The sequence below is a fragment of the Suillus plorans genome, assembly GCF_016647745.1.
Source record: "Suillus plorans strain S12 chromosome Unknown HD556scaffold_5, whole genome shotgun sequence".
Lineage (NCBI taxonomy): Eukaryota > Fungi > Basidiomycota > Agaricomycetes > Boletales > Suillaceae > Suillus > Suillus plorans.
In genome coordinates, this window is record NW_024537389.1 from 1,035,258 (window position 1) to 1,060,011 (window position 24,754).

The window sequence follows — 24,754 nt, forward strand, 5'->3', positions numbered from 1 at the left end:
TCCATCATGCATCTTGAGTTCCATGGCCCCACATGATGTTATGTATTCACTGCATTTTAGGCGGCCGCAGCAGCTCGCTTGTTCTCGCGGTGAGTCGATGAGTCATAAAGCAGGAGACTGTGTTGCGTCACTGATTCTAGGCCGCTATCGAGTGTAATTATGCGGAGTATCTGTGTGGACGCAACGGGCCAAAGTTTAGAGTGAGTGTTGCTGATCCATGCTTAATTAAACCATTCCAGACGAGCACTGGTTTGATTTGAGGTCACGGAGGACCAATCCAAAGACCCATGATCCAATAGATTTTCGCAATACTCAGTTATGGATGACTGTGGTATCAGTACTAGTCTGCTTCTCGAATGATTGCTCGAAAGTGGTAAAGGTATTCTTCCCGAGGATGGCGAATACTACGCGATCAAAGGAATGGCGGTATCGCGCACCTTTCACCGTCAATAACTCTGCCCAGATCCTCGCAATAACCTCGACATCGTTTTGGAATACCCCCGTCCCAAAACTGCCCAAGACGATGTTCTTAGCACCCTGCCGTTCAAACAAGAACAGAATGCGCGCCATTCTTTCTTTCATGACATATTCGATGGGCTTTTCGATCTCTGCAAGCTCTGATTCATCCTCGATCCTCTTCTTCACATCGCCAGCGTTTACAGCTGCGCTTGTTAGAACGTCGACTTCAAAAGGCGACGTCCAATTCCCTGCATCATCCTTCAAGATCACGACAGAAGGTGTGTAGACCATCGCGTGATGATAAAACCCTCTGTTTCTATCATGAGTGTGTAGTTGGTAGAAGTGTTGTGCGCTGTCCGTCATTAGAGAGGGATAAAGCGTAGATGACCGGGCTATGGACTCCTCTTGAGCTTGTGCCCCGTTCAAGAAACCGCCTCCAGGTCGTGTAGCAGACGCAAAGTTCAAGATTGCTATCCGACCGAAGCTCGTAGAACGAGGTGAAAGGGTATTGAATAACAATGTAGCACCATCAAGTGTCGAAATCTCGAGGATAGATACCTGAGATTTCGTAGCTGCAGCATTACGTGGTGGGTCACTGGTGGACCAGGTGGACAGTATATCATCTGGAGCATAGTAGCGAGTGTTATGATTGGAGAAGTTGACTTTGGCAGCGAGATCATGGGAGATGTTGGCGATGATGACCGTGCCATTCTCGATCGAGTTCATTGTGCTCTGGGCGATTTCTCGAAGCCGGTTACGGCGATCTCCACCGCCGTGACCACCTCGGAGACCGGTCTTTTGAAATGCAAGTTTTGTTTGAACGCTCATCGCAGTTACTTGTAAACTCTGTCCTCCTATTCAAAACTTTTTTTTTCCACAAGACATATATTCCATTTTAGGGGTGAGTGGCCGATGACCGGTATGTCGAACAATAATTTAATAATGGTCCCCCCACGACAGCTGAAGACGATTTCAGGTCCGATCGAGGCGTAACAACGCTCTCGACTTTTCACACGAGACATACAAGGTTATCTATATGCATAATACCCCATATACGTAGGTCCGACATAAACGCCGTCGTTGTAATTTTGCCACTACCATCACTCTCACGTTTCTGATTTCAAACGTACCAACGGTCCGCGACCAAGGACACCTCACCTTAGACACGGTACGAGGCCGAAGCAAAATCACAACATGCTGTCATCCATTGAACCCCTGGAGGAGGTAAGTACATGCGCTGTAGTGAGGCCACAACAAAGCTAAATCCGTGCAGAGATTCAGACAGGTAGAAGAAGAGAGTGAGAGGAGGGCTATGCAAGAGCAAGACCTGTCGACAAATGAGCTAGTTGACCCTGATTTAGTCAGCCTAAGCAGGCGAGGACATCAGCGGAAGAAGAGTTCAGTCTCAATTTCACGATTCGGCCAGGTACGGGTTATTCACTTGGTAGTATATGGACCATGCAAACTCACCCTCAATAGCCTGGCACAGGTAGTTCCACTTCACCCACACCTTCACTACTCGCTACTGTTGCCCACAAGTCGACATTCTATCATTCATTAGCAAACGTAAGTAGCCTTTTATTTGTGCCTGCTATCAGGAGCATTTCCTGATCGGAATATTCAGCCCAGAAGCATGGACTCCTTCATTTCCGAACGCTCAGAAGACGAATCTCGCCATTTAGAAGATGACCAGCAGGTGACGCGAGTCGAACGAATACATAGCCGTCAGCCTTTCCAGAAGACAGTTGAAGCCATACTACCCCGACGCATGGTTCGGTCGCAGTCATCAAACGTACTCTCGCCGAGCACACGCCTGGTCATTGACGTCTCTGTCGAAAAGGCAACAGTTGATACCGCATATGCGCGCTCTGAGGACACCCACACCACCACCATTCACGCAACCAAAGCAGGAGAGCTAAGCCCTAGAGCGTCTCGGATTAGCGCACTTGGCGCCAAGCCACCGGCAGACGGGCTGGTAGAACGGGCGAAATCGTTCGCTCGTAAATTCGGACGTAAGAGAAAGCCCGAATCTGGGTGAGATGAAGTGGATGTTGTGCGCGCGCCCGGCTCTTGAGCTGTCAAGGAGACTCTGGAATGGAATGGACCTAGTTTCAATGATCCGAGTTGTTGCCATGCTTCATCAAGGACTAGTGATAACCTTGAATTGCTCATCACCAAGAGGCCAGAGCTGCATCAGAATTTCTTTCATGTACGATACTCTATGATTATATAATATAATTTTATGAACCAATCATCGTTCAATCGCCTTTCTTCCACTGACAATTACATCGGTTCTTCACGTGAGTTCAGTGCCGTGATTTACGTGCTTCGAGATCGATTACTATCTTCCAATTCTGAATCTATAATCAGATCGAATGATGCGTCACCGCGTCTAGGTACGCAAGATCATTGCGGAAACAATTCCGCATGCTCATAAAAGCGAACCAACACGATGGGCGCCAAGGATCCTTGTACTCGCAATCACCTTTCCATTATTCTGGGATCAGTGCCAAATGAGTGGTGTTCGTACTTCAAATCCATCAACTATGCAGCTACCACACCACAGACGTGTTGTGGATAAATGTACCCCACGGGACAAGTATGCGAGGACGCACATACATCTAAAGAATTCATTCCTCTCAAGCTCTGATGATTTGAGTGTAAAGACTGTGAGTCTCCTGGAACTTCTTCAGTTGCGCTGTCAAGACGTTGATTAGATATTGCAGCCAAGCGCGCCTTGGGTCCACGCGTATAACTCACGACAACGATCGCAATCTTCCGCAGATACGCAAGGCTGGAAGCATCTGCCAACTCCCATCCGACCAACCTTCCGCCCGCGTGATTACGCATCACCGCTCACTGCGGATAATATCTCCCCCACGAACACGTTCAAAGTCCTACGACGCTCGTTGCATAACCTTGATTTTGACCCAACTTGCCTTGATCGCCTCGATGAACAGCTTCTTCTTTCGCCCACAGAGTCATTCGTTGACGTATGTTACTCTGACGCTGTTCATGACAACAATATTCCTGTTCCTATGCTCCAGCCCATCCAACCTCGTATCCGTAAAGACGCGACGCTATATGACCGTACAGCTGCCACTGATGAGGACCCTTTCCACGATTGGGATGAAAATTACTCCGTCAAATTCAAAAAGGCTCGCAGGAAACCGGTGAGACTTTTCCCACTTGTTTGCGACTTCTACTGAATCTTCACGCAGTTGCCCCCACCTCCGCTTCCACAACTGCCCGAAGAATCACTTCCCAGAACGAGTCACCAGGACTCGATGCTCGCTCTTCTGGAGTCACATATCCTATATCACAATCCCAACGAATCTGTTCACTTTTTCCCAGTATCTACGCAACGCTGCAGTGGGGAATCGCGAAAATCGTCTCTCGAAGCCCCCTCCGTCCACTCCACGGGGTCGAATGGCAGATTCAGGCGCATTTCTGATGCACTTACTGGTCGTTCTCGAAGACCCAGTGCTTAAAACCCCGCCGACTTCATTGAATGTAAAGTCATCATCTCAGCTGTTTTGATCACTCGACAAAAACGGCATGCCGTACCACCTCCATCCCCTGATTGTTATATCTTAGCCTAATCGCAATGCAGCAGGAGCTCCATTTGCGACCTAGATACCCTCTGACGTTACTCTAACTTTTGATTCATTTGTTTGTTTTATAGGAGTATATTTTGGATTTCTTACTATCTCATGACAACCGACTGTTCAAACTGCTTCACAGTCGCTTCTTCCTATCTCCGTCGCTAGATACGATGATCAGTGACGTACCATTCAGCATCGATAACGCCTCGAATGAAATAATGATTTTTGGAACTTAAACATGACATATGGCCGCGATTCTTGAGTATATATATCTTACCGAAGTCTTACCTCATGATTGGTCGTTTGGTCGGCCAAACGGTGTTATGGTGGAAGTCTGACGGATGCGACTTTCAAATACGGACTTGCTTCGGGTTTACACGGGTGAATAGTTAATTGTTCTTCGGAGGGCGTAAAACGATGCCCCGATATCTGGTGGTCGACAGCTGAGGTAACGGCATATGGGAGTCGAAGTCGAAGGACATGAATAATTGACATTCAGACGACGTGGAGTCCCATATCATTCAAAGTAGCGACCGGCTAGGGGAGGACCCCTGATAATACCTTGGCACAGTTTGGTCAACTTATCCGGATGAGCCCCGCCTAGGGTTCGCACATGGGTTCGCAAAATTTTCAAAAACACGTTTTTTCAATGTTGGGGAGCTAAGATGGTGTAAGCATATAAATATCACAGTTCAGCCCCATCATCCCCTTCTAAGACTATGGTCTGCTTTACTCGCTTGCGGAAAAGCTTTGTTGCATGCTTCAGTTGAGGCGAAGCATGATGTAATCGCGTATTTCGAAGATGGGAGGCGTGAGCTAGACTCGTAACCAGTCTGACTATGCGTCAATTTGAGATGGTGAGAATTTATGTAGTCAGAGGACTGTCAGACTGGTTGAACTCGGAGTGATTTGGCAGGCGAAGCGAGGAGTTCGTGCATCCGTGGTAGTATACGTCAGGCTGGTCCCGAGCCTAGGCGTGAGCTACAAGTTCAAGCCCCGAGGCCTGAAGTCCAGAAGTGAAAATGCATAAAGTCAGTAAAGCGAATTGATAGATGACGGTCGCATCGGGCAGACCTTGAGCAATTTATGCTAGGCAGTAAAAACGTGGTTCGAACTTCCGCAGTCAAACGCGATCTATGCGTGATACATTACCCTATACCGCTATGGCATTGTACCATTACCTTGAGGTTCGACAAGAGCATCATGTCCGGATGGATCATCCGCAAACCGGACCTTGGATATTCGGATCATAACCTGGGACAAATGGTCATGCGGGTCAATTTCTGTCCTGTTCCATAAGCATTATCAGGGATCCGGATAGGAGAATGGCATCGAGAATGCCCTGGCCCATCAGGAAGAGGAACGCGGAGAGTAAAGTTTAATTCTCTGAGGTAGGTTCACGATCAGTCAGTCTCCAACAGAACATCTGAATACGAAAAACGAACTTTAGTCATGATGGGAGCTGATGGGAGTCGGACAAACCTTGTGAGCCGTTGTAAGGGAGACACATTAAAATACCATGACAACTTGAATTCCAGACTACGTATTAGCTCTGGCTGGCTTCGTGCTGCATGCATCTTTATGCTCGAGAACACCACCTAGATCAGTGGATACACGCTTATCGACACCCTGTGAGAGCCGCGGTGGGCGAGAAGCTAATGACGAAACAAGCTACCAACATCTTGGTGCTCCCTTGGTTGCCAAGCTTTTCTATATGTGATCACATATCAGCACATATAACGCTATCTGCGGCTCACCAGTCCCGACTTCATGTACTAGTATGATGACCCGAGGTATCCAAACCAGGATTTCCCGCTAGCCATTCTCAGCCATTGGCCCAAATATTGTCATCATTTTACTTTGTCATAAGATAACCTCAGAGCTGTAAGAACGCTGCGGTTGAGTTGCTCCGCTTGCTCCTTTGATAAAACCGTGACGGCCGAGGCCCAAGGAAAATCGGGTGGAAAATATTGTGGCTGATCATTATGTGACGAGCATTGTGCGTCGCAAACACTCACTTACCGCCACTACTACAGTGCTACCCTGTTCTTGCAGTCGACAGCAGTAATAGTCTACGACTGTGAATGGTGGTATACTGCAAAGAGCAAGTGCGCTTGAGCCTTGAAGCTTGAGCCTTGGAGCAAGTTGCTTGCAAGTTACAAAATGGTAACTTAGGGCAAGCGCCGCTTACATACCAGGCGCCCGCCGACCAGCCGCATATCTCAGGAACGCCAGCAACCATTTGACAACATGTCTACCATAGTGAACTTACCTTTCGATCTTCTGCAACCCATTCTCATACATTTACATGATAGAAGGCATCTGAGTACAGTCGCACTAGTCAGCCGTGCATTCAATCACGCTGTGACGCCTCTTTTGTACAGAAGGCTCGATTCACAAGTGAAACGAAACGTGCGATTACTCTTTCTCTCGTAAGTATATATCTGTATTTACTACATTCAGATCCTTTACCATCCTTCTGCAACCCTTCTCAAACGACCAGAATTGGCACAGTATGTCTGGCATGTGACGGAGACAGGTAAGTGGTGTGGTTTCAGACTTGTAATTGGTTTGATCAGCCCCACTGCACAGGCACAGTGCAACGCTTCCGACAAGTTATTCCTAATATCACTGAAGATATTGTTGCAGCGCTTAGACTTTGCACAAATATCACGTCTGCAACTTGGGTAGATGACACGTTGACTCCAGAGGCGAATTTTCTACCCATACTGGACGTCTTGATGACGTTACCCTTGCGGGAGCTTACGATACGCACCCAGTATGATCCAGGAGAACGAGTTTGGTCCCGGCTCAATACTATCCAGGGCATTCGTCGTTTGTCAGTGTGGTCTTTGGAGTGGGGCCCCCCGCGGGTACTTCAAGGATGGGCTGATTTACTAAGTTCCTCTCTAACGCACCTTGAACTTGGCGTAAGGGAGCTTTTTATTTCCGTCTCTCTGTTTCCTTATTCCTTTCACAGCGTTGTGCAGGTGTTCCCGCAACTATCCTCATCTCTGTCTTTATGAGACTTCCTCTTTTACAAGAGCTTTGTCTCAAGGGTGCTCCAAGCGCCGCCATCCCGGCTATAATTGCCTGTCTTCCCAATCTGATAGCCCTTGATACGGAATATCTGGACTCTGGAAATTACCGCACGCCACTCACACCATTGCCTCGTTTGCAACGCCTAACAGTTCAAACAGGATCAGTGGATATCGATGGACCGCAGAAACTATGGACATGGATGAGGATTTTGCTTCCACACCAACAAACTTTAAAGTCATTCACGCTAAATGCATTTGCAGTGCATGGCCAAATAACCATTCCGCGCCCATTCATTATAAATCTTACTGGTAGACACGGGAAGTCCCTCCAAGATTTTGCTGTGGGCGTTGCGCAGTTGACGTTAGAAACTGTATCCTATATGTGCTCGACATGCCCCCAACTTACGACACTCGAATGCTCTGTGGCAAGTCCAGACGTAGTATGTGATTCTCGCTAGTATCGGGAAGATAAATTACCGGTTAATTGTTGATGCGTCTAGGACTCAATCGCAAAAGCAATCGAGGCGGGGCACAACCTTCGGACACTCTCGCTTCATGTCTCTTGGATCCCTCATGGCCGCGTCGATTTGCTTCCACAGTTTGAAAAGTACTCAGAATCCCGAACCATGTATGCAGATTCTTCACATCTTATAAGCGAGGGGAAGACTAGTCGTTTTACCGAGGAACACGCTCGCGCCTTGATGCTCCAGACACGCCTTCGCAGCATTGGCATAGGGGATCAGTCCTACACAGTGAGTTTATTCTGTTCTTGTTGCGCGCCTTTGGTATTTGGGCTTTGACTTGGTTGTCGAAAGTAGTCGATATTCTTATCTGTCTTCTTTAGGGTCGGTGGGTTCATCGGGGATGTTCTGCCGAGGTCACACAGGATGTTGGGAAAGAAGATGTCGTACTAGAAGTCGTCGGGGATCCATTCGTCTAGTTTTCAGGGTCACCTGTCACACTGAATTCAGACCGTGTGTCATATCACCGAGCGTGCATTGGTGAACTGAGTGCAGTGAAGAAAGATTCAGGCCATATCATATCACTTCTGGAAGGAAATAAGATCTGTGTCGTTGGATAGGGTATGCACAATTTTGATCTGAATGGCGCGGCGACTTCCAAACCCGCCACCCGGCGTGCCAAGCATGCACCCAGACTTGGTCGCAGACACAGAACTGGTGTCTGCGCAGACCGGCCATTTCAGACTCGTCCTTGCACAGACCGAACTTAATACTCTTCAAAGGATAATTTCAGAGACTCCGGATTGTCCTCCGAGAAGAATCAGGTTATGTTGATAATAAACACAAGCTTTTGATCATCCTCCGGACACTTTTCGGCAATGACATAGCTGACGAAGTCCTTTAAAGTTTACCTTAGCTTTCGTATCTGGTGGTGTCCCGCTGCTGAGTTTACACTGCTTCCTCTACACGCAGCAGGATTCTACGAGAAGAAGAGAGATAATTTGTCTCACACTTACTACATCTTCTCTTACTACACTCCCACCCTCAGGCTGGCGACAATTGTTCTCGTGTGAGACAGCAGGTTTCTCGAGATGCGTCCCACAAACATCTTGCTGTCATCGCTCAAGGAAACCCAAACGGAAGGAAGACATTCCATTGTGTCGCTCCCGTCGCGTCGTCCTCCACGTCACTCAAGGACAGCGGGTGCAACAGTCCAGGGTGCACGAGTGGTTATGGTTCAGTGCATCGAGTGACTGCATACACTAAACAATAACCAGTCGCTTCACTTAGCCTGTCATGGAATTTTGAATCAACAATGCGCGACGGGCGGTTGATAATCAAGAACATCATCCTATCTGACTGGCACAACTCGGGGTTTGCATTCTTGTCGGCTTGCCATACTACCGTGTGTAATGAAAAGAGCCCCGACTCGGATGGCTGGATCCATGCCATCTCACCGCGGGGATGCAATTTTCCAGATTTTGCAGTGCGGTTAGTTTCATGTGGTCTGTCGACGACGAGGTTGCACGACAGGTCATCTGCTTTTTACTTTTTACTGCAACCTGGTCGATGGTTCAATAGACTACACACGCAATACAGTAGAATCGCCGCGGAAAAGATTCCACTAGAATGGCAAATCACATTTGTTCACATAGGTGTTTAGTTTGAGGTTTGATTCGTCTTATTGCGTTTTCTGTGATCCTGGTTGCTTTCATTCCATTGCTGTCCTGACTGGTTCTCTCAATTATTAGTTCGGTCATGTCTGCACAATGCTTTTGTTCTTGCATTGTGCACTAATGCAGCATGTATCATTGATCACGCGATCATGCCTAGGCGCCTTAGGCCTCGGGATTCAAGTGACAATGCCACTACCTTGACTTCCCTCTTATAAATTGGATTTGTCTCATGAGAATGGTACAAGTCTGTTTACACAGTATTTTCTACACGTTGTCTTTGCCTTTGTCGTGGTCACCTCGCAACCAATCAAGTCATAATTATACAAGGGCGTTGGACAAAGATAAAACAGGTTTATGACAGAATAGTCTTGAAGGAATCCGATCCACCCCCTTCCAATTAAAACCTATGCTTCACAAGATCAACCTGGCAGGCGATAGAGCCGTCGATAGTTGAACAAAGCCGGTTCCACTTCTACTATGTTCGGCCTCAGCCCAACGAACAGAGCCCTGAATGTGTCCCCAGCTGCGGGATGCAGTGACGTGGCGTTCACGCCCTTTGCCTGCGGGATCCTCGACTCTATGCTGCTCAAGAGAGGGCCCGATGATTGAAGAAGATATAGAGAAAGAGCCTTCGAATGCGCTATGCAAGTGTACAGTTGCCGGAGCATTCGCGGTTTTTGACTTGCTGTTGAGCTGAGAATAAACTGTCGAGTTGACATAAGTGAGTGTAAACGGGGCGTTCGCGGTCTGCGCATCAACTCCGAACTCTCCGCCATATCCAGAGGCAGTAGTCAAAGATACACGTGCATTAAGGGGCCTAGATATAACGATGAAGCGTTTAATATATTGAGGAATGAAAAGGAGCATGGGTACTCACGCATTTGCGGTTGCTATGACCAATTCAGATGGCTTCCCAGATTCGTTGTGAAATAGGACAACATCTGCGTCAATAGCCATGTTGGTAGTGATGAGTTTGAGAGACGATGTCGAATAAAAGTGTCCTTTGATAAGCCCGTTAGCAGTGGTGAAAATCCCTGTCTCAGCTGCTACAGACTATGAAGACTTCAGCTCTAAATACTGAAAGTTCTGAATGACGTAGCACGAACCTGGACGTTGATCGGGAAATGCAAGGTATTTAGCGAAATACTACCAAAGAAAACAGTGTCCGATAATGCCGCGACCTCATGGCGGAAAAGAGGTGCAGAGGTCTCTAAACTCTTGATGTAGAGGGCATCCTCGCTTGCGCTAGCGGGTAAAGTCAATGTGACATCAAACATGAGTTGATCTTTGTCATCTTGGCCAGGAAGACGGCTCTTCGAGGTCTATTATGTAGTATTAGCCATGGAATATTAGTACAGTATAACGTAATGCTGAAGAAAAAAAACTTACGTAGATACCGATTCCATTCTGGTTTTCCTGGCGCTTGAGGTAGCAAATGTTTGTACGTTCAAAGACTTCTTCTTTGAAGTATGCAGCGCGGATGCGTACGATGACATCGTCTGAGGCTTCCGTGGACTGCTCCACCGTGAGAGTGCCGTAATGGAAAGCACCCCGAGAGATGAGATACAGAGAGTCAGAGCCGACAGGAAGAGTAAAAAGTGACTCGCTGCCAAAAGGGAACTGCTGTGCCCATGATGGTAGTTCATAGTATTCGTCCCACTCCGTGCTACCAATGCACCTGACGACTGCCCCATCGCTGGGATCAGGGTAACCAGGTTCGTTTAAGCCTGTTGAAAACTGTAGCGCACATGAGTTGATTTCTAGTCCTGACGGCGAAAGAAAATCTCAACCTCGTAGTAGTCGGAAACACTGCGCACAATGTTGAATTCAGGATGGGTAAATACGGCAAAGAGTAGCAAGCTCATAAGACCGATACCAAAAAGCCTAGCTGTGATAGACTGGCGCGGCCGCTGCACAAATTGCGATTCGCAATTCTGGCTATTGGTGGTGGCGGTCTGTGCTGACCCAAAGTCATCACATTCAGTTTGCAATTGCAAAACCTCTTTCTCGTCTCCGTTCATCCTCGCCAGGCGTTATGGAGTTCAAGAGAACGAGCGAGGTCAGTAACTGCAGATATACAGTAGATCTGGGCGCCAATATTGTCGACCAGTCCATCGTGATGTGAAACATCATACTGCGGGCGCAGCGTGCTGGTGATGCCGCGCTGCAGGTCGGTATCAGTACTAGTAATAGCCTACCGATAGTTGACAGCTCAGATTGACGCTCGTTGATCACTTTTCCAGAAACATCTTGGTATTATCAACATTGTTGTCACAATCAAGCTATCTTCATCAGATTGCGGAAAATGGGTGCACGGCCGTCACGATCACCGGTCAGGAGCAGTGCAAGAGTCGCGAGTGTCAGCACGTGGACTCCAAGTCGGATTGCCTTTCACCCTCTTTGACTAGACCTGTTATCAGCTGGACATTGACACTGACAGACCCGGGGATCCGTTATCATACCTGCATCTTGCCAAGCTACTTGGATATCCGTGAGAAACCAATTCCGACCCGCAAAGCACTGTCGCGTTAGTGGCGCTGACAGTGGCTTTGCCACTGACTCGTGGCAGGCCCCATCCTCCAACAAGCTGTTCTGCTGATCAAACCTTGTTCTAGGTGTCCTGAGTCCCAATCGTAGAGATAAAGGGTGTGAAGTGGTGACTGCGGCAGCGGCTGAGGTGAGCTCGGGTTCTCCCATGTCACGTTTCTTTCTTCTCACTTCCAAAAATTTCCTGGTGGGATTCCGACTCCGAGTCAGTGATCTTGTGGTGCAATTTGAATCAACTTGAATGCGGCCAGTCCGCTCACGTTGCTCTAAACTCTATCAACAGTACCTGTCACAGGTTGCAACTTTGACAACCACAACTATTTCTACCACACTTCTATAAGTGTACGCTTCACCCTCTCACGCGGCTTTTGAAGACACAAACCTATACAGGGAAGATATTCATGTTATTGTCTCTCGCTTAAACCTCTCCAGCAGGTTCAGACGTTGCATCTACTTTCTGATGACGTGCTGCATGTCATATTTTGAAGTACGTATGTTCTTTGAAACATTCTCTGTCACGAATGTAAGCGGCGGTTCGCTCCTGAGTTTCAGATTACCACCACCATCAGATGCATCACCGACAAGTGATGACGTTCAACCTGTTGAGTGCCTAAAAGGCCCAGGCCCAGTATCATCAACCCTATTACTCTTGACTGTCGATGTCTAGTCAGATGGTGGCCTACAAACATTTCAGGCACCACGGGACTATTTTATGTTCACTTGACGCACTCGTCTGTCTTATTTGCCGAGTCCTCGGACAACGTGCACTCCCTCCAGGATGACCCAATAACGGGTCGCACTGTTGTTCCTGTGTGTGCAGTCAAATAGGTACATGGTCCCTTATTTACTACCCTCGTCAGGTCACGAGCACTAACATGAGAAGAGTGATCATGTCGCTAGGCATCAGGGGTGTAACGTTTCAAGCAACGATGAAGGTTGCTCATGACATCCCTTCTGTTACGCAAAAGGTCATTAGATCTGTGTCCGAGGAGTCGAATCTCAAATACAGTTCGCACAATCTCCTCGACTATGATGATGCTCCCTGCGGAGGTGGATAAGTGGATATAGACACCTCCGTCGCAGCAAGTTAAGTTACAGTTCGCGGCTTAAATTAACCATTGTGATGCTGTACCGACGCAACTACTTACAGGTGTGCATCGCTCTCTTCCCATTATGGTCATGGAACACTTTATGCTAAAGAAATCAATACCTAGGAGTTCCTTTCGTGCTTCACAGGGAGGCTATCATGGGCGCCTTGGTCTGAGTCTCACACGATACATGATTCTGCAGGTTCCTTGCCCTCGGAAAACGCTCGCGGGAAGACATATTTGGAAGTTGTGATACTATGATAAGGGAAATACGGTGGAAAACCTAATACCAGTGAGCATCTTAATCGCGGCCAGAAGAGCCGAAGTCTTTCAGTGTGCTTGCTACGGCATAGTGCACTGCATTCCTCTTTTAGCGAAGTTGTAGGGCTCTCTCCCAATCAAGCTGTCGGTTTGCGTTCATTTACGTCTTCGGTGAGCAGTTGTTTGGCTTCCCGATGGTATATATACTTGGAAGCATCGCAACTATAAGTAGGCTATGTATGTTTCGCGTTCTCATATGTAAAGTCTCGGTCATAGCATGAATATTGCGAAACATATGAAAGCACAAGGCTGATCATCCTCACTCCCTCAGGAATGATGATCTGCTCCAAAGAATGGAGCGAGCCACAAAGCGTCTATTTAAAATTTTCCAGCGTCCCGTAACCTCACCGTAAACCGCTAAAACAGGGAAGATTGGTGTCAAATAACTTACTAGTATACTTATCGCTTGCGGGAGTACGGATTGGTTTTAGTGGCCAGTCCATCAAGGGTGACGGAATTATGTTCGATGGCGGACGCATTTTACGGCGGTGTCTGCATCTAGGCTGGGTCATCTCCGGGACCAGTGTGTAATAATGATGACCCCAGGGTTTATAGACTGCGGTAGGCAAAACCTGCAATTCGTATTAGGTGGCTCGGAACCAACGTAGTTAGGAGTCCAGGACGCGGGCCTATCATAAGCCTTGGGAGGGACGTAGATATGTAGCCGCTGGTCATCATGCTGTTCCAATATTGACACGCTGAGTCTGCACGAGTTCTCCTATCAGGGCGTAAGCGAGGTGCGCTATGCCTTTCGCAGATAAGTGTAGTGATAGTGGCAATAGACAAGGATTAGGCACATATGACGAAGTGAAGGTCCAGGCTGTGTCAAATACCTTGAGAGATAGCCCAAACTGTTCGATGTAGCGCGCGTTTGGGTAAGTGCTTGTAGTAGCTGTTTGCAGATCGGCAACTTCAAGTTGGACAATTACAATAGGCCATTAATCGCCGAACAGGCCACGAGCACCGGCGTACGCGGGTTGTAGATTTTCGTTGAATGACGATACATGACTCGTAACAGTGCCTTTAAAGTGTAAAAGTATGATCAATTGACAGCGGCGACTACATTAGCAATATGCATGGTGTTGGGGAGCTTGTGAAGGTATAACACCATGGAGAGGTGCCAGGCACGCGAGCACTGTCAAAATGAAACGTTGCTGAAAATGACAAGTGGGTTGCAGCGTGTGGGTGCCCTGTGTGCCTCAGGGCTAGCGGCAAGATTGAAATGAGGGAGTTGATCGAAAGCTGGGTCACTGGCCGAAACATACTGCAGATGAATCTATGGACTATTAATCGTCCTAAGATAAATACTAATACTACAAAGTACCGTGGGGGGTAGAGTAGTAGATTGAGCGGTCGGAAGGCAACGGAATTTAGGGCAAGATATCCAAAAATGGAAATGGTTGGGGCAGAAAATAAAATTAAAATGTGAAAAACACAAAAAAATATTAACCAGGAACATGGGAAGGTTGATGTGCCTGAGAAATGTGATTGGTCTAGTGGTGATCCTCTAGTAGCGGACCACTTTCAGTCCTCCCACAAGTCCTTTCCCTCCAGGTCCCCTTCCCTTGTTTCAGATACCCTCATATATCCCCCCTCCCGTCGTCCTGCTCATCGCTGCCCACGACGCCGAGCAATTTATTGACGACATTCATAAGATACCTTCATTGGTGTTCAAAGGTCCGGTCCTCTTCTGACTGATGTCCGGCAGACCAACATCTTCAGCCGGGGGCTCTCGCCCTTTCACAGCCTCAGCTTTCCGTACATCTTCAGCCCGTCCTCCGACTTCTGCAGGCGCATTTAACCGTGAACACCAGTATACCTATGATAATGCTTATATCGAGGAAGAAGAGGAAGAGGAAAGCGACACAGAGGACCTTTTTGCGTTTCTGCCTCCTTCAACCGCAGACCAACAGCGAGACGTAGAGAAGCAGCGTGCAGCTGATTTATCCCGAATATCTCCAGACTACACAAATATTTTCGCGAACACGGTCCCATCAGACGTCCCCCCGCTCATATATCCGGCGCCGACCTTTGACCCCTGGGCTCGTTTCTCCTCTGAAATGGCCGGCCCCTCCCGTCTCTTCCCTGTACCCATATCTCAGGTTCCAGTAGAAAGCCCTCCCTCTACCGCGTCAAACCAAGGTGCAAGCGACCCGTATCGCATGCGTCGACTAAGCACAGCCCTTTCGAGTACAACCAATACCCACCCTTCGAGAGCTAGTGTCCCGAACTCTCGGCAAATACGCATCAGCCTAACCTCCAGCCCACACGATAAACACGTCGAGGAGGATCTTCGTAACAGTTCACAGAGGACACGACATCCTTCATCAACACTGGGGGATTCAACAACTCTGAGCATAACACCTAGTATGCTGGAACAAGACAGTCGCGATGGTTCAATTAAGTGGGTTTTTTGTTTTTGTACGGCAAACTTCTCAACATTATGTATTTCGGCGTGACACAGGATGGAGTTTGATTTTGACGCCGTGAATGAAGAAGACAGTCCATTCCCTGAAGTTCGTGCATCTGTCTCGAACATCGATGACCCAGAAATGCCCGCTATGACGTTGCGGATGTGGTTAATCGGTCTGGTTTTTTGTATGACCGCTAGGTGAGCTTTTTTTAGAGTATCATTCTTACTTGTAGTCTCATGGTTTCAAGTGCAATGAATCTTTTCTTTAACTTCCGGCAACCTGCCCCGAGTGTCTCTCCTCTTGTTCTTTTGCTCGTATGCTATCCCATTGGAAAATTCTTCGCCTTTGTCCTCCCCATCACGACTTATCGTCTCCCACGGTATCTCGGCGGTTATGAGTTTTCACTCAATCCTGGACCATGGAATATTAAGGAGCATGTTTTGGTGTACATCATGGCAAACGTTGCTATTAGCGCACCTTACGCTATCAACGCCATTGTGGTCACTCAGCTCAACTACGGCATTCCAGTGGATTACTGGTTCAGTGTACTCCTGGTTGTTGCCACACAACTTACAGGGTTCGGTCTTGCGGGGATGTGCAGACGCTTTTTGGTTTCGCCTGCGAGCATGGTTTGGCCACAGAATCTGGTGACGTGTACTTTATTGAACACGCTTCACGCGGAGGACGATGAAGAACCAGGATCAATTACACGATACAGATACTTCCTTCTTGTCCTCGGCGGCGCGTTCTTCTTCTTCTTTATTCCTGGTAAAGAGTTTTTCCGAGCTTAATCTGGGTTGACTTTGATGGGCTTTTAGGCTACCTCTTCAGTGCTCTCTCGGTCTTTTCTTGGATGTGTTGGATACTACCGGATAACATTCCAGTTAATCAACTATTTGGCGTCGACTCCGGGTTGGGCATGACCATAGTGACATTTGACTGGACACAAATCTCGTGGATTGGCAGTCCATTGATGTATCCATGGTGGGCTGAAGTGCACATCTTCTTTGGCTTCGTTCTTTTCTTCTGGATCATCACACCGATATTATACTATACCAACGTAAGTCCCTCCAGCCCTCAGCCCCTACCTTCTATCCTTCGTTTCTGACTTTGTCACAGACGTGGGATCTCGCCTACTTCCCCTTGAACGACAGCAGTCCATATGATCGCTACGGTAACGTGTACAATGTGTCGGCTGTGTTGTCTGCCTCCAACCGCTTCAATCTTACTGCCTACGAGAACTATTCTCCGCTTTATCTTCCCGCGACTTATGCGATGACCTACATGCTTGCATTCGCCCTATCGACTTGCGTGCTCGTGCACACGATCCTTTACCATGGTCGAAGTTTACTGAACGGGGTGAAGAAGATTCGCGTAGAGCAGGATGACATCCACGCGAAGCTCATGCGCAACTACCCTGAAGTGCCAGATTGGTGGTATCTCGTGTGCTTCTTCGGCTTTTTCCTCCTCATGGTAGTAGTCGTTGAGGTAAGCGCACTCCCCTTTTACATGCTGAATTTTGTTCATCGGCTGTTTACAGGTGTGGCATACGACAGTACCTGTGTGGGCCTTGCTATTGTCCGTGGCATTACCAACTCTATATGTCTTGCCGTCCGGCTTCATTTTCGCAATGACTGGGCAAGGGGTATGCATGCTTCCGCGCTGCATTCGAGAATAGGAATGCTAACATCCGATCTGTACAGATCACGCTGAATCTGCTTGCGCAGATCATTCCAGGGACTTTAATGGCAGGCGACCCTGTTGCGAACATGGTACGCGGTCGAACTGTAGCACTTTGCGAGGAGTTTGACGTTGTCATCCAAATTTGTCATAGATCTTCAAGGCATACTCCGTTCAGACATTGACGGAATCTACGTCATTCGTACAGGATCTCAAGCTTGGTCATTACATAAAGGTTCCTCCACGAGCCACGTTCCTTGGCAAGCAGTGCTTTTTTGATTGTCACTCGATCGCCTGACCAAGGGCGTTCCCTGCAGTGCAATTCGTGGGCACGTTGTTGGCATCATTCATCCAGATCGGTGTCAAGCAGTGGATGTTCAACAACATTCCGGACATCTGCACCCCAAATCAACCCAGTTTCTTGACGTGTCCGCATAATGAAGTGTACTACACTGCATCAGCAGTCTGGTACGTCTGTCTTTCATTTCAGTCGCTATTGTCTTTTCTCAATGATGCTGTAGGGGAATTATCGGACCCACGCGGCAGTTCGGAAAAGGGACTCTCTACTATCCGGAGTTGTATGCCATCATTGTCGGTGCTTTCCTACCCGTTCCTTTCTGGCTGTGGCAACGGCAGTACCCGAACTCATGGGTCAGATTTGTGAGCACGCCTGTGGTGCTCAACGGTGTCTCGTATATACCGCCTGCGGCTGGCATCAACTATTCTGCCTGGTTCGCAGTCGGGTTTGTATTTCAATATCTAATAAGAAAACGCAACTTTGCATGGTGGAGTAAATTCAACTATGTGACTAGTGCAGCTTTGGACAGCGGTATGTGGCTGCCTTGCTTTACTTTATTTTTTGCTAACGGCAGATTATAGGCACTGTTTTGTCATTGGTTGTAATATTTTTTACCTTACAAGTACGTTCTCTTCTGCTCATCGTGGCTAACATTTATTAAACGTTGCCTACAGTTCCCAAAAGGTGGCCTCAATCTCAACTGGTGGGGAAACACCGTCTACAAAGAAAGTGCGTTTTTATGCTAGTGCGATCGATCGGTCTGTTCTAAAATGCTTTTTTCTTCTTTCTAGCCGCGGATTGGACCCGTCTAGCACTGAAAGCTGTCCCATCCAATGGCATCCCTCTAGAATAATGTATTTAGCAATCTGCAACAATATGACTTCATCTAGGACCCAATGCAACAGCGGATGTGATTGGTGCTTTACGTCGATCTCAATCCTAATGAAACAGGCGATGTAACAGGCGTTATCGAGGCGAATAGCGGCCTTCGATATATTGGTTCATGAAAACAGACACTAAATTAGATCTAGACCCGCCACACCACGATGGAAGAGAAGCACACTGCGTGCTAATGATAAACGCTCAGGGAACTCGTGCACGCGCCGAGAAGCACATTTCCAAAACAACCCACTTTTAGCAAGATGGAGAGCCGAGGGACACCTAAAATATGAGCTGTGCAAGGATGCGGGTCCGAAGGAAATGCACTATCTGACTATGCACGTTCTTAGTAAGTAATGGTCAGGAAACAACATACTGTAATTATTCCGGCAGTGAGTACTGAATAATGACACGTGTGGGAGTGGGGACGCATGGGTCATGTATGACACCCTGAAGTGAAATTGCACAGGATGATGATCGCGGCGGGAATCTAACCTCCCCGTCCACGCCCTCGTCCACGTTGTCCGCTACCTCTTGAACCTCCACGGCCTGAGCACAATCAATTAGCACCGATATGGTATGGTGAAGCAAAATGAACAGACCTCCTCTTGATGGAGTACCTCGGCCTGTGTGGAAATTACAGACAGCATATCGATATCCCGTGAAAACGGCGTGTGGTGCAAAGATAATAGATACAAGCGAACGAAGGATCATGATTAGCGTGCCGAACCTGATACCGCAAGGCGATTAGCTCAGACGCACCTCCTCGCATTCCTGCACCTCCTCCTCCCCGCGCACTTCGGCCAGCTTCTCGTGCTCGAGTTTGCTCCTCTTTTACAGTGTCTAACAACGTGTCCGGTACACGCAGGTATTTTATCTTAGGGTTGTTCAGCTGTGTTCAGCTGTGTTGAGGTTATCAAGAAGCATGGCTAGACGCACGGTGCTGCCGCGGATATAGCACTCCTTCAACTTCCAGAATCTATCCCCGTCTGCGCTCGTTTGGTACACCTCCCGTAGTGTTATGTTCATGAAATTATCGCAATTGACGAGGTGGCCGTTGAATGTTTCGCCATTTTTCAACTCTACAAGCTATGATCGTTGGATCAGATAGAAAACAGAACGGATAGTGAGCCTTGTTTTGTCAGATGGATGCACGAGACCGTACCATAGGTTTGTTCTGGGCTGCAGTCAGCAGTGATAGAGGCAACTACACATCGAGAGAATCCATGAGCAAGTGTACACAGATTAGAAATGTATATACCATCTTGTTATATGGCAAGAGTTTTATCACTTCTTGAGTCGTGCTCGATAGTCGCGTCGAAAGATGTTGTAGTATGAGACACTAAATACCATCTGTGGCTGTGCCACACACTCCATCCAGACTTCGAACATATGGTGTCACATAGAACGCAAGGATACCGATACAAGTACATAAGCAAGGTGATATACTTCAAGCTCAAATCACTAATTCCGCACGACCATTCGATGTTTTGACCGTAACATACCCTCCGCTCGCTTTGTTCTCCGAGTTGCCCCAGTAGGCAGACCCTCGGAGGCGATATCGCTCTCGTCTCTGAGTCACCTCCCTGCGACGTCCCTGTCCAGAAGGATCCTCAACAGGTAGCTCCTTGAGTGTGGCTGCTGCGTTAGAAGTCTGTAGGTCAAATGAGCCTTCGAAAGTGCTGTGTAACTTGACGCTCATTGCCGCGTTAGAAGAGTGGGTTTCCGACTTGAGAATTGAGTCGACAGGCATGTCGGTATATTCAAGGGCGACGCGCCCATTTGAAGTACGCGTTTCGACGTTAAAGATACCGCCGTGACCAGAGTCTGTGACGAGATCAACATTGGCATCAATTTTACTGAAACAGGAGGTCAGATGGTGGAACCGAAATAGGACGCGAGGCACATACCCGTTACTTGTTGTCATCTTGAGCCCACTGACAGTTCCATCCTCTCGGTTGAGGAGTGAAACAGACGCATCGATGGGGCCATTTGAAGTTATGAGCTTGAGAGAAGAGGCACTATTGAAATGCCCTCTGATGGCGCCATTGCTAGAGTGGATTGAACCATCTTCAGCGGTGACAGACTGATTGGCAGATATTTAGGTAAGCCATTTCAATGATTCAAGAAACCACAACAACCAACCTTTGCATACACATGGGCATTCGATGTTCTGAGTGACATTCTATCGAAGGAAATGGTGTTCCAAACATCTGCGACATCTTGACTATAATTGGATGTCTCCGTCTCGAATGATTTGATGTGCAGAGAATCTCCATTTCTCCCGGCGGGGAATGTGATCGTCACTTCAAATCCTAGCTGTTTTCCACTGCCAGGGAAGTACGAGAATGTGGGCGTCTACAGGAATTCATTGAGACGAAGGTTCAAGGAATGAGGATTGAAGTATTTACAAATATACCAACACCATTCTCATTCTTCCTTCGTTCAAGATGGCAGACATTGGCGCGGTCCAGCGCTTCGCGAGAGTTATAGCCAACCCGTACGTGTACACTAACTGTATCTGTCTGTTGAGTGGACTGCACGATATCAACACGACCTGATTGCTGAGAGCCCCTCGTGAACAAGTAGAGTGCATCAGAGTCAACGGGGAGCTCTAGGAATGCTTCGGCGCTGTGAGGAAAGTGGTTCAAGATTTTGTCGGACAATTTCCAGTTGGAACCACTGATGCATTGGTGGATGGTGCCATCCTGTGAGCTAGGATGAGGTGGGTCACCGTTCCAGGACTTATCAGATACGTGAGCCAAATGCGTACCCCTGAGTGAGAGAAATGACATACGAGTGGAGATCCATGATTGAAGGCCATTTCAGTGGAAGATTTGGTGAACGCAGCGATGAGGAACCAAATGAGTACAGCAACACCAAATGCTTTCCAGAAACGTTGTGCGGGTGACTGGCGATATACGACTACCACCACGTCTGTTATGGGTTGATAAGATGTCTGGGAAGTATAAGGAGGGGGTGGCGATGGCCCTGGAGTACTTGAGCCCTCGTGGAGTCCTGCCCTCTGATTGTTGGCTTTATTGTACGTGCCTTGTGGGCTCGTTTCAACAATTATCATGCTGGTGCTTGTTTCAAATCCACACACCCGTCGCTAGTAGTTCCTTTGTGTTTACCGAGGTGCTGTAATTGAAATTTGAGCTGGTAGCTGGCCTGGCGCCTTATAATTAAGCGTCTGAGTCATGCTGCGACGGCTGCGCAGTCCAACCGCAGTGCCACTCGCGCGTGACCTGTAATCGATATCAACCAATGATTGATCTGGCAGTATACAACTTTTCGCAGCAGGTGTACGAGCTCGAGGCTACTGATAACTTGCTCCGGGACACCGACGTCAAGCTTCATACTAAATAATTCCCACCCAATATTAATCCTTGTCTTCAAGTTGAATCTCCGAGCCTTAAGCTTGTGCGTGCTGTCGCTGATCTTGTTTCACTATAGAAATACCGCGCAAGACCGTAAGTTTCCAGCTGTACTGAAATTTATCCGTCTGTAGTCCTTGCCAGACCCAGTCGCTCCTTTTACAGAGCTGTCTGCTCAAAGTGCCTTCTTCGCAGGCGCACCAGTTAATGACAGGTGGATGAACCGTTCTCAGTGCGCGGCCCGGCTCATGCCAGTGGCGGCTGCGGTCAAGCCGTGGCTTATTCGCACAAGGAACTTGGGTAGACTACTGAAATTTCAGACATGCGGTATCCCGTTCTCACGGTGTTTCTTAGTCTTTTCCTCCAGTTGCCATGTATATGGTTTTTCAGAATTTCAGACCTGATGATGGCAATCTTTCTATAGCATAGCTCTACTGTACCCTACCATTACAGTACGGTCAGGAAATTGTAACATGTGATTTTGACTTACTAATCATCAGGTACACTGCCATTATCTAGTCTCTCCCAACTAGCCCAACAATATGGCTGCTCCAGTTGTTCCCAGTAGCTTTCAGATTTACAAGTACGTTTGATAATTCGAATCTTGCACACTGAAACGCATGCATGAATTGCTACAGCTCATACGTCGAAGATCCTAAATGGCAAATGAATTTCACCATAATTTGGTGCTCTGGCTTAGCACTGGCTGTGGCTGTCTCTGTTCCGAGTTTGATTCTTGGTTTGAGACATGGACGTTCCCTCAAGGGAATCGCTGGAATATCAGAGATCAATGGATATCAGCCCGCCCATTCCGATGGCAAGGAGCCACCGCCTACCCGTCAAAGACGTCCTAGGTTGGTTGGAGCTTGGAATGCTCTTATCTCACCGACGTATTGGTCTCCTCCAAAGCTCGGGCTCAATCTCGGACAAAGTGCGCATCGAGGGTGTTATGTTATCACTTATAGGAAATACTAACACATTGTAATATTCAGTCATAGTCTTATTGGCGTACCTCGCAGCTGTACTCGTCTGCATCATAAAGGATGCACCTCTTATTTCTAATCCGAACAGAGCGGGTGAGTTAGTCAATCTGTTCACGCACGAGAGGAACTTATTTGGGCCACTTAGGATTTCTCGCTCTCGCACAGTTTCCGGTCGTTTTTTTGTTCGCAACAAAAAACTCAATTCTGTCCTTATTGTTAGGACCAGGGAATGGCTACGAGAAACTCAACTTCATACATAGGATGGCGGGAAGAGCCATGTTCCTCGGCGGATGCATTCATGGGTCCCTGTGGATTCGCAACCATTTACAGTATGGACTTGCAATTCTTGGTCCGCAGAAAGAGACTTCGGGAGTGGTTTCGCTCGCCCTCCTCTGCATCATCGTCCTTACGTCTTTGAGGCCAGTCAGGAGACTGTTTTATGAGTGTTTCTTCGCCGTCCAGTAAGTTTTGTTGCCTCGCGTCGCACCACAGCTAACATTTCTTGAAGCGTTTTGACATACGTGGCATTCTTTGTTACCATATGCTACCATACGTTGTATGCATCGCCGTGGATATTCCCTCCCCTTGCATTTTACGGCGCAGATGTTTTATTGCGCCTATTCCGCTATCGAATCAAGGATGCTACCCTCACTGCGCAGGACGCTCACATGACTTTGGTATAGTATTCGAACGTTATTCGATGCACTGTTGACTTCATCTTTCACAGATCCGCGTTCATAATTGCGACGATGGCTGGCTTTCTGGCCAGCATGTCAGATTGCGCGTTTTCTTCTCCAACAGAGTTTTTGAATCCCATCCATTCACTATCCTCTCGGCACCACCGTCCCATTCTTGCCTCTCCTCACCTGGGTTCCTTCTCGCTGCACGAAGCGATGGAGACTGGACGCGGGCATTGAATAACTACACCCGACAGCAACAAGAACGTTCACAAATCAATGAGGAGGGCGATTCGGGTGCTTTCGTTCAAGTCATGCTGGATGGTCCTTATGGAGGGTCGAGTGTCGATCTGGGTCTGTACGAAAGCGTGTTTCTTGTAGCCGGCGGGTCTGGGGTCACATTCACTCTTGGTCTGCTGGACGACATCGTCGGCAGGTGTGTTAAACTAGGCCGCAGTCAGGATGAACGAACGAGGAGAATTGAGTTCACCTGGTCCATTGGATCATTCGGTATCTCATTTTTGACTATAGGCGTTACATCATTCTGATCTATCTGCACAGGCCAGATAGAATGGTTTGCCCCGATGCTGATAGATATTGCTACGGCAGCATCTAATAGCACGATCGACTTGCACATTTCTATTTTCGTAACGTGCCTTTGCGTTCCAGAAGCGGTACCTCATATCCCTAACTCCATCGTCACACTCTCGCGTCCATCTATTCAGAATATCCTCAAGGACTTCATCAATGTTCCGCCATCGTCTGAAAAGGAAGATTCAATCGAAACCCGATGTGAAGACAGCCAGAAATTGATGGGCTTGGGTGGGGGAATCGCGGTTTGCGCTAGCGGCCCAGAGAGCTTGACGAGAGACGCGCAGAATGCAGTCGCGAGATTGGGTTTGACAGTGGGTATGGATGTGGGGGGGATAGCTCTACATACAGAGCTGTTTAGTTTGTAACGCTGAGGTAGATTTCATCTTATACTGGCGTTCTTCAAGGATGTTGCATTTCGGTTTGTGGTTATCAACTTAACGCGTTTTCCGGCCCTTGACTGCTGATGTATAGCTTGTCGCGTGACATCATAATTTCCACTTCTCAGATCTCAGATCAAGATAATGAACATGTACTACGGGCTGCGAGGTTTAACGATCTAGTGTTGCCGCCGAGCTCAGGCGAATCGAATCGATGTGGGAAAGAGCAGCAATTCGACACTGCAGAATTGCAAACAATATTCGGAATCCGGATGTT

The 24,754-nt window shown here is 47.9% G+C and overlaps 9 protein-coding genes across 9 annotated transcripts; 5 read left to right on the top strand and 4 right to left on the bottom strand.

The window, feature by feature from the left end:
- Window positions 1-312: 312 nt before the first annotated feature.
- HD556DRAFT_1438014 (uncharacterized protein) lies at window positions 313-1,287 on the bottom strand (the record flags this gene model as incomplete). The annotated part of the gene is made up of 1 exon (XM_041305789.1): window positions 313-1,287. One exon carries the CDS (start codon window positions 1,285-1,287, stop codon window positions 313-315), a length of 975 nt encoding a protein of 324 aa, XP_041165854.1.
- A 366-nt stretch (window positions 1,288-1,653) lies between these two features.
- Window positions 1,654-2,497, top strand: HD556DRAFT_1438015 (uncharacterized protein; the record flags this gene model as incomplete). The annotated part of the gene is made up of 4 exons (XM_041305790.1): window positions 1,654-1,683; window positions 1,733-1,885; window positions 1,939-2,025; window positions 2,084-2,497. 4 exons carry the CDS (start codon window positions 1,654-1,656, stop codon window positions 2,495-2,497), a joined length of 684 nt encoding a protein of 227 aa, XP_041165855.1.
- A 217-nt stretch (window positions 2,498-2,714) lies between these two features.
- HD556DRAFT_1333393 (uncharacterized protein) lies at window positions 2,715-4,301 on the top strand. Its single transcript, XM_041301841.1, has 3 exons — window positions 2,715-3,128; window positions 3,186-3,632; window positions 3,681-4,301. The coding sequence occupies exons 1-3, from the start codon at window positions 2,973-2,975 to the stop codon at window positions 3,948-3,950; spliced, it is 873 nt and encodes a 290-aa protein (XP_041165856.1). The 5' UTR covers window positions 2,715-2,972; the 3' UTR covers window positions 3,951-4,301.
- A 1,660-nt stretch (window positions 4,302-5,961) lies between these two features.
- HD556DRAFT_1333420 (uncharacterized protein) lies at window positions 5,962-8,146 on the top strand. Its single transcript, XM_041301842.1, has 7 exons — window positions 5,962-6,063; window positions 6,120-6,476; window positions 6,528-6,603; window positions 6,657-6,994; window positions 7,045-7,545; window positions 7,606-7,857; window positions 7,950-8,146. Exons 2-7 carry the CDS (start codon window positions 6,315-6,317, stop codon window positions 8,043-8,045), a joined length of 1,425 nt encoding a protein of 474 aa, XP_041165857.1. The 5' UTR covers window positions 5,962-6,063; window positions 6,120-6,314; the 3' UTR covers window positions 8,046-8,146.
- Window positions 8,147-9,441: 1,295 nt separating this feature from the next.
- On the bottom strand, window positions 9,442-11,432 carry HD556DRAFT_723787 (uncharacterized protein). The gene is made up of 5 exons (XM_041311422.1): window positions 11,033-11,432; window positions 10,632-10,979; window positions 10,349-10,564; window positions 10,120-10,295; window positions 9,442-10,059 (listed from the first exon to the last, which is right to left on the bottom strand). Exons 1-5 carry the CDS (start codon window positions 11,261-11,263, stop codon window positions 9,654-9,656), a joined length of 1,377 nt encoding a protein of 458 aa, XP_041165858.1. The 5' UTR covers window positions 11,264-11,432; the 3' UTR covers window positions 9,442-9,653.
- Window positions 11,433-15,567: 4,135 nt separating this feature from the next.
- Window positions 15,568-18,443, top strand: HD556DRAFT_1227647 (OPT oligopeptide transporter protein-domain-containing protein; the record flags this gene model as incomplete). The annotated part of the gene is made up of 13 exons (XM_041297174.1): window positions 15,568-15,602; window positions 15,663-15,809; window positions 15,860-16,380; window positions 16,431-16,672; window positions 16,732-17,100; window positions 17,153-17,257; window positions 17,316-17,384; window positions 17,447-17,544; window positions 17,596-17,760; window positions 17,814-18,121; window positions 18,172-18,212; window positions 18,265-18,319; window positions 18,382-18,443. 13 exons carry the CDS (start codon window positions 15,568-15,570, stop codon window positions 18,441-18,443), a joined length of 2,217 nt encoding a protein of 738 aa, XP_041165859.1.
- Window positions 18,444-18,959: 516 nt separating this feature from the next.
- On the bottom strand, window positions 18,960-19,676 carry HD556DRAFT_1227325 (uncharacterized protein; the record flags this gene model as incomplete). The annotated part of the gene is made up of 4 exons (XM_041297154.1): window positions 18,960-19,018; window positions 19,250-19,346; window positions 19,409-19,558; window positions 19,635-19,676. Coding segments are annotated over 4 exons (348 nt in total), but the record flags the coding sequence as incomplete, so codon positions are not given.
- A 249-nt stretch (window positions 19,677-19,925) lies between these two features.
- HD556DRAFT_1227995 (uncharacterized protein) lies at window positions 19,926-21,548 on the bottom strand (the record flags this gene model as incomplete). Its single annotated transcript, XM_041297200.1, has 5 exons — window positions 19,926-20,328; window positions 20,380-20,555; window positions 20,615-20,827; window positions 20,881-21,213; window positions 21,267-21,548. 5 exons carry the CDS (start codon window positions 21,546-21,548, stop codon window positions 19,926-19,928), a joined length of 1,407 nt encoding a protein of 468 aa, XP_041165861.1.
- Window positions 21,549-22,388: 840 nt separating this feature from the next.
- HD556DRAFT_1429660 (iron reductase) lies at window positions 22,389-24,465 on the top strand (the record flags this gene model as incomplete). The annotated part of the gene is made up of 7 exons (XM_041304831.1): window positions 22,389-22,429; window positions 22,485-22,777; window positions 22,839-22,922; window positions 22,975-23,290; window positions 23,338-23,506; window positions 23,557-24,016; window positions 24,068-24,465. The coding sequence occupies 7 exons, from the start codon at window positions 22,389-22,391 to the stop codon at window positions 24,463-24,465; spliced, it is 1,761 nt and encodes a 586-aa protein (XP_041165862.1).
- Window positions 24,466-24,754: the final 289 nt, after the last annotated feature.

What these genes read in the sequence shown, in the direction of transcription:
- HD556DRAFT_1333393 (XM_041301841.1), top strand. Translation starts at nt 2,973, where the DNA reads ATGAGTGGTGTTCGTACTTCAAATCCATCAACTATGCAGCTACCACAC. An exon ending in ATGATTTGAGTGTAAAGACT is followed by an intron (nt 3,129 to 3,185) that starts GTGAGTCTCCTG and finishes TAGATATTGCAG; the next exon opens with CCAAGCGCGCCTTGGGTCCA. An exon ending in AAAAGGCTCGCAGGAAACCG is followed by an intron (nt 3,633 to 3,680) that starts GTGAGACTTTTC and finishes ATCTTCACGCAG; the next exon opens with TTGCCCCCACCTCCGCTTCC.
- HD556DRAFT_1333420 (XM_041301842.1), top strand. Translation starts at nt 6,315, where the DNA reads ATGTCTACCATAGTGAACTTACCTTTCGATCTTCTGCAACCCATTCTC. An exon ending in CTGGCATGTGACGGAGACAG is followed by an intron (nt 6,604 to 6,656) that starts GTAAGTGGTGTG and finishes CCCACTGCACAG; the next exon opens with GCACAGTGCAACGCTTCCGA. An exon ending in CTGTGGCAAGTCCAGACGTA is followed by an intron (nt 7,546 to 7,605) that starts GTATGTGATTCT and finishes TGATGCGTCTAG; the next exon opens with GACTCAATCGCAAAAGCAAT.
- HD556DRAFT_723787 (XM_041311422.1), bottom strand. Translation starts at nt 11,263, where the DNA reads ATGAACGGAGACGAGAAAGAGGTTTTGCAATTGCAAACTGAATGTGAT. An exon ending in GTGTTTCCGACTACTACGAG is followed by an intron (nt 10,980 to 11,032) that starts GTTGAGATTTTC and finishes TGTGCGCTACAG; the next exon opens with TTTTCAACAGGCTTAAACGA. An exon ending in ATTTCCCGATCAACGTCCAG is followed by an intron (nt 10,296 to 10,348) that starts GTTCGTGCTACG and finishes AAGTCTTCATAG; the next exon opens with TCTGTAGCAGCTGAGACAGG.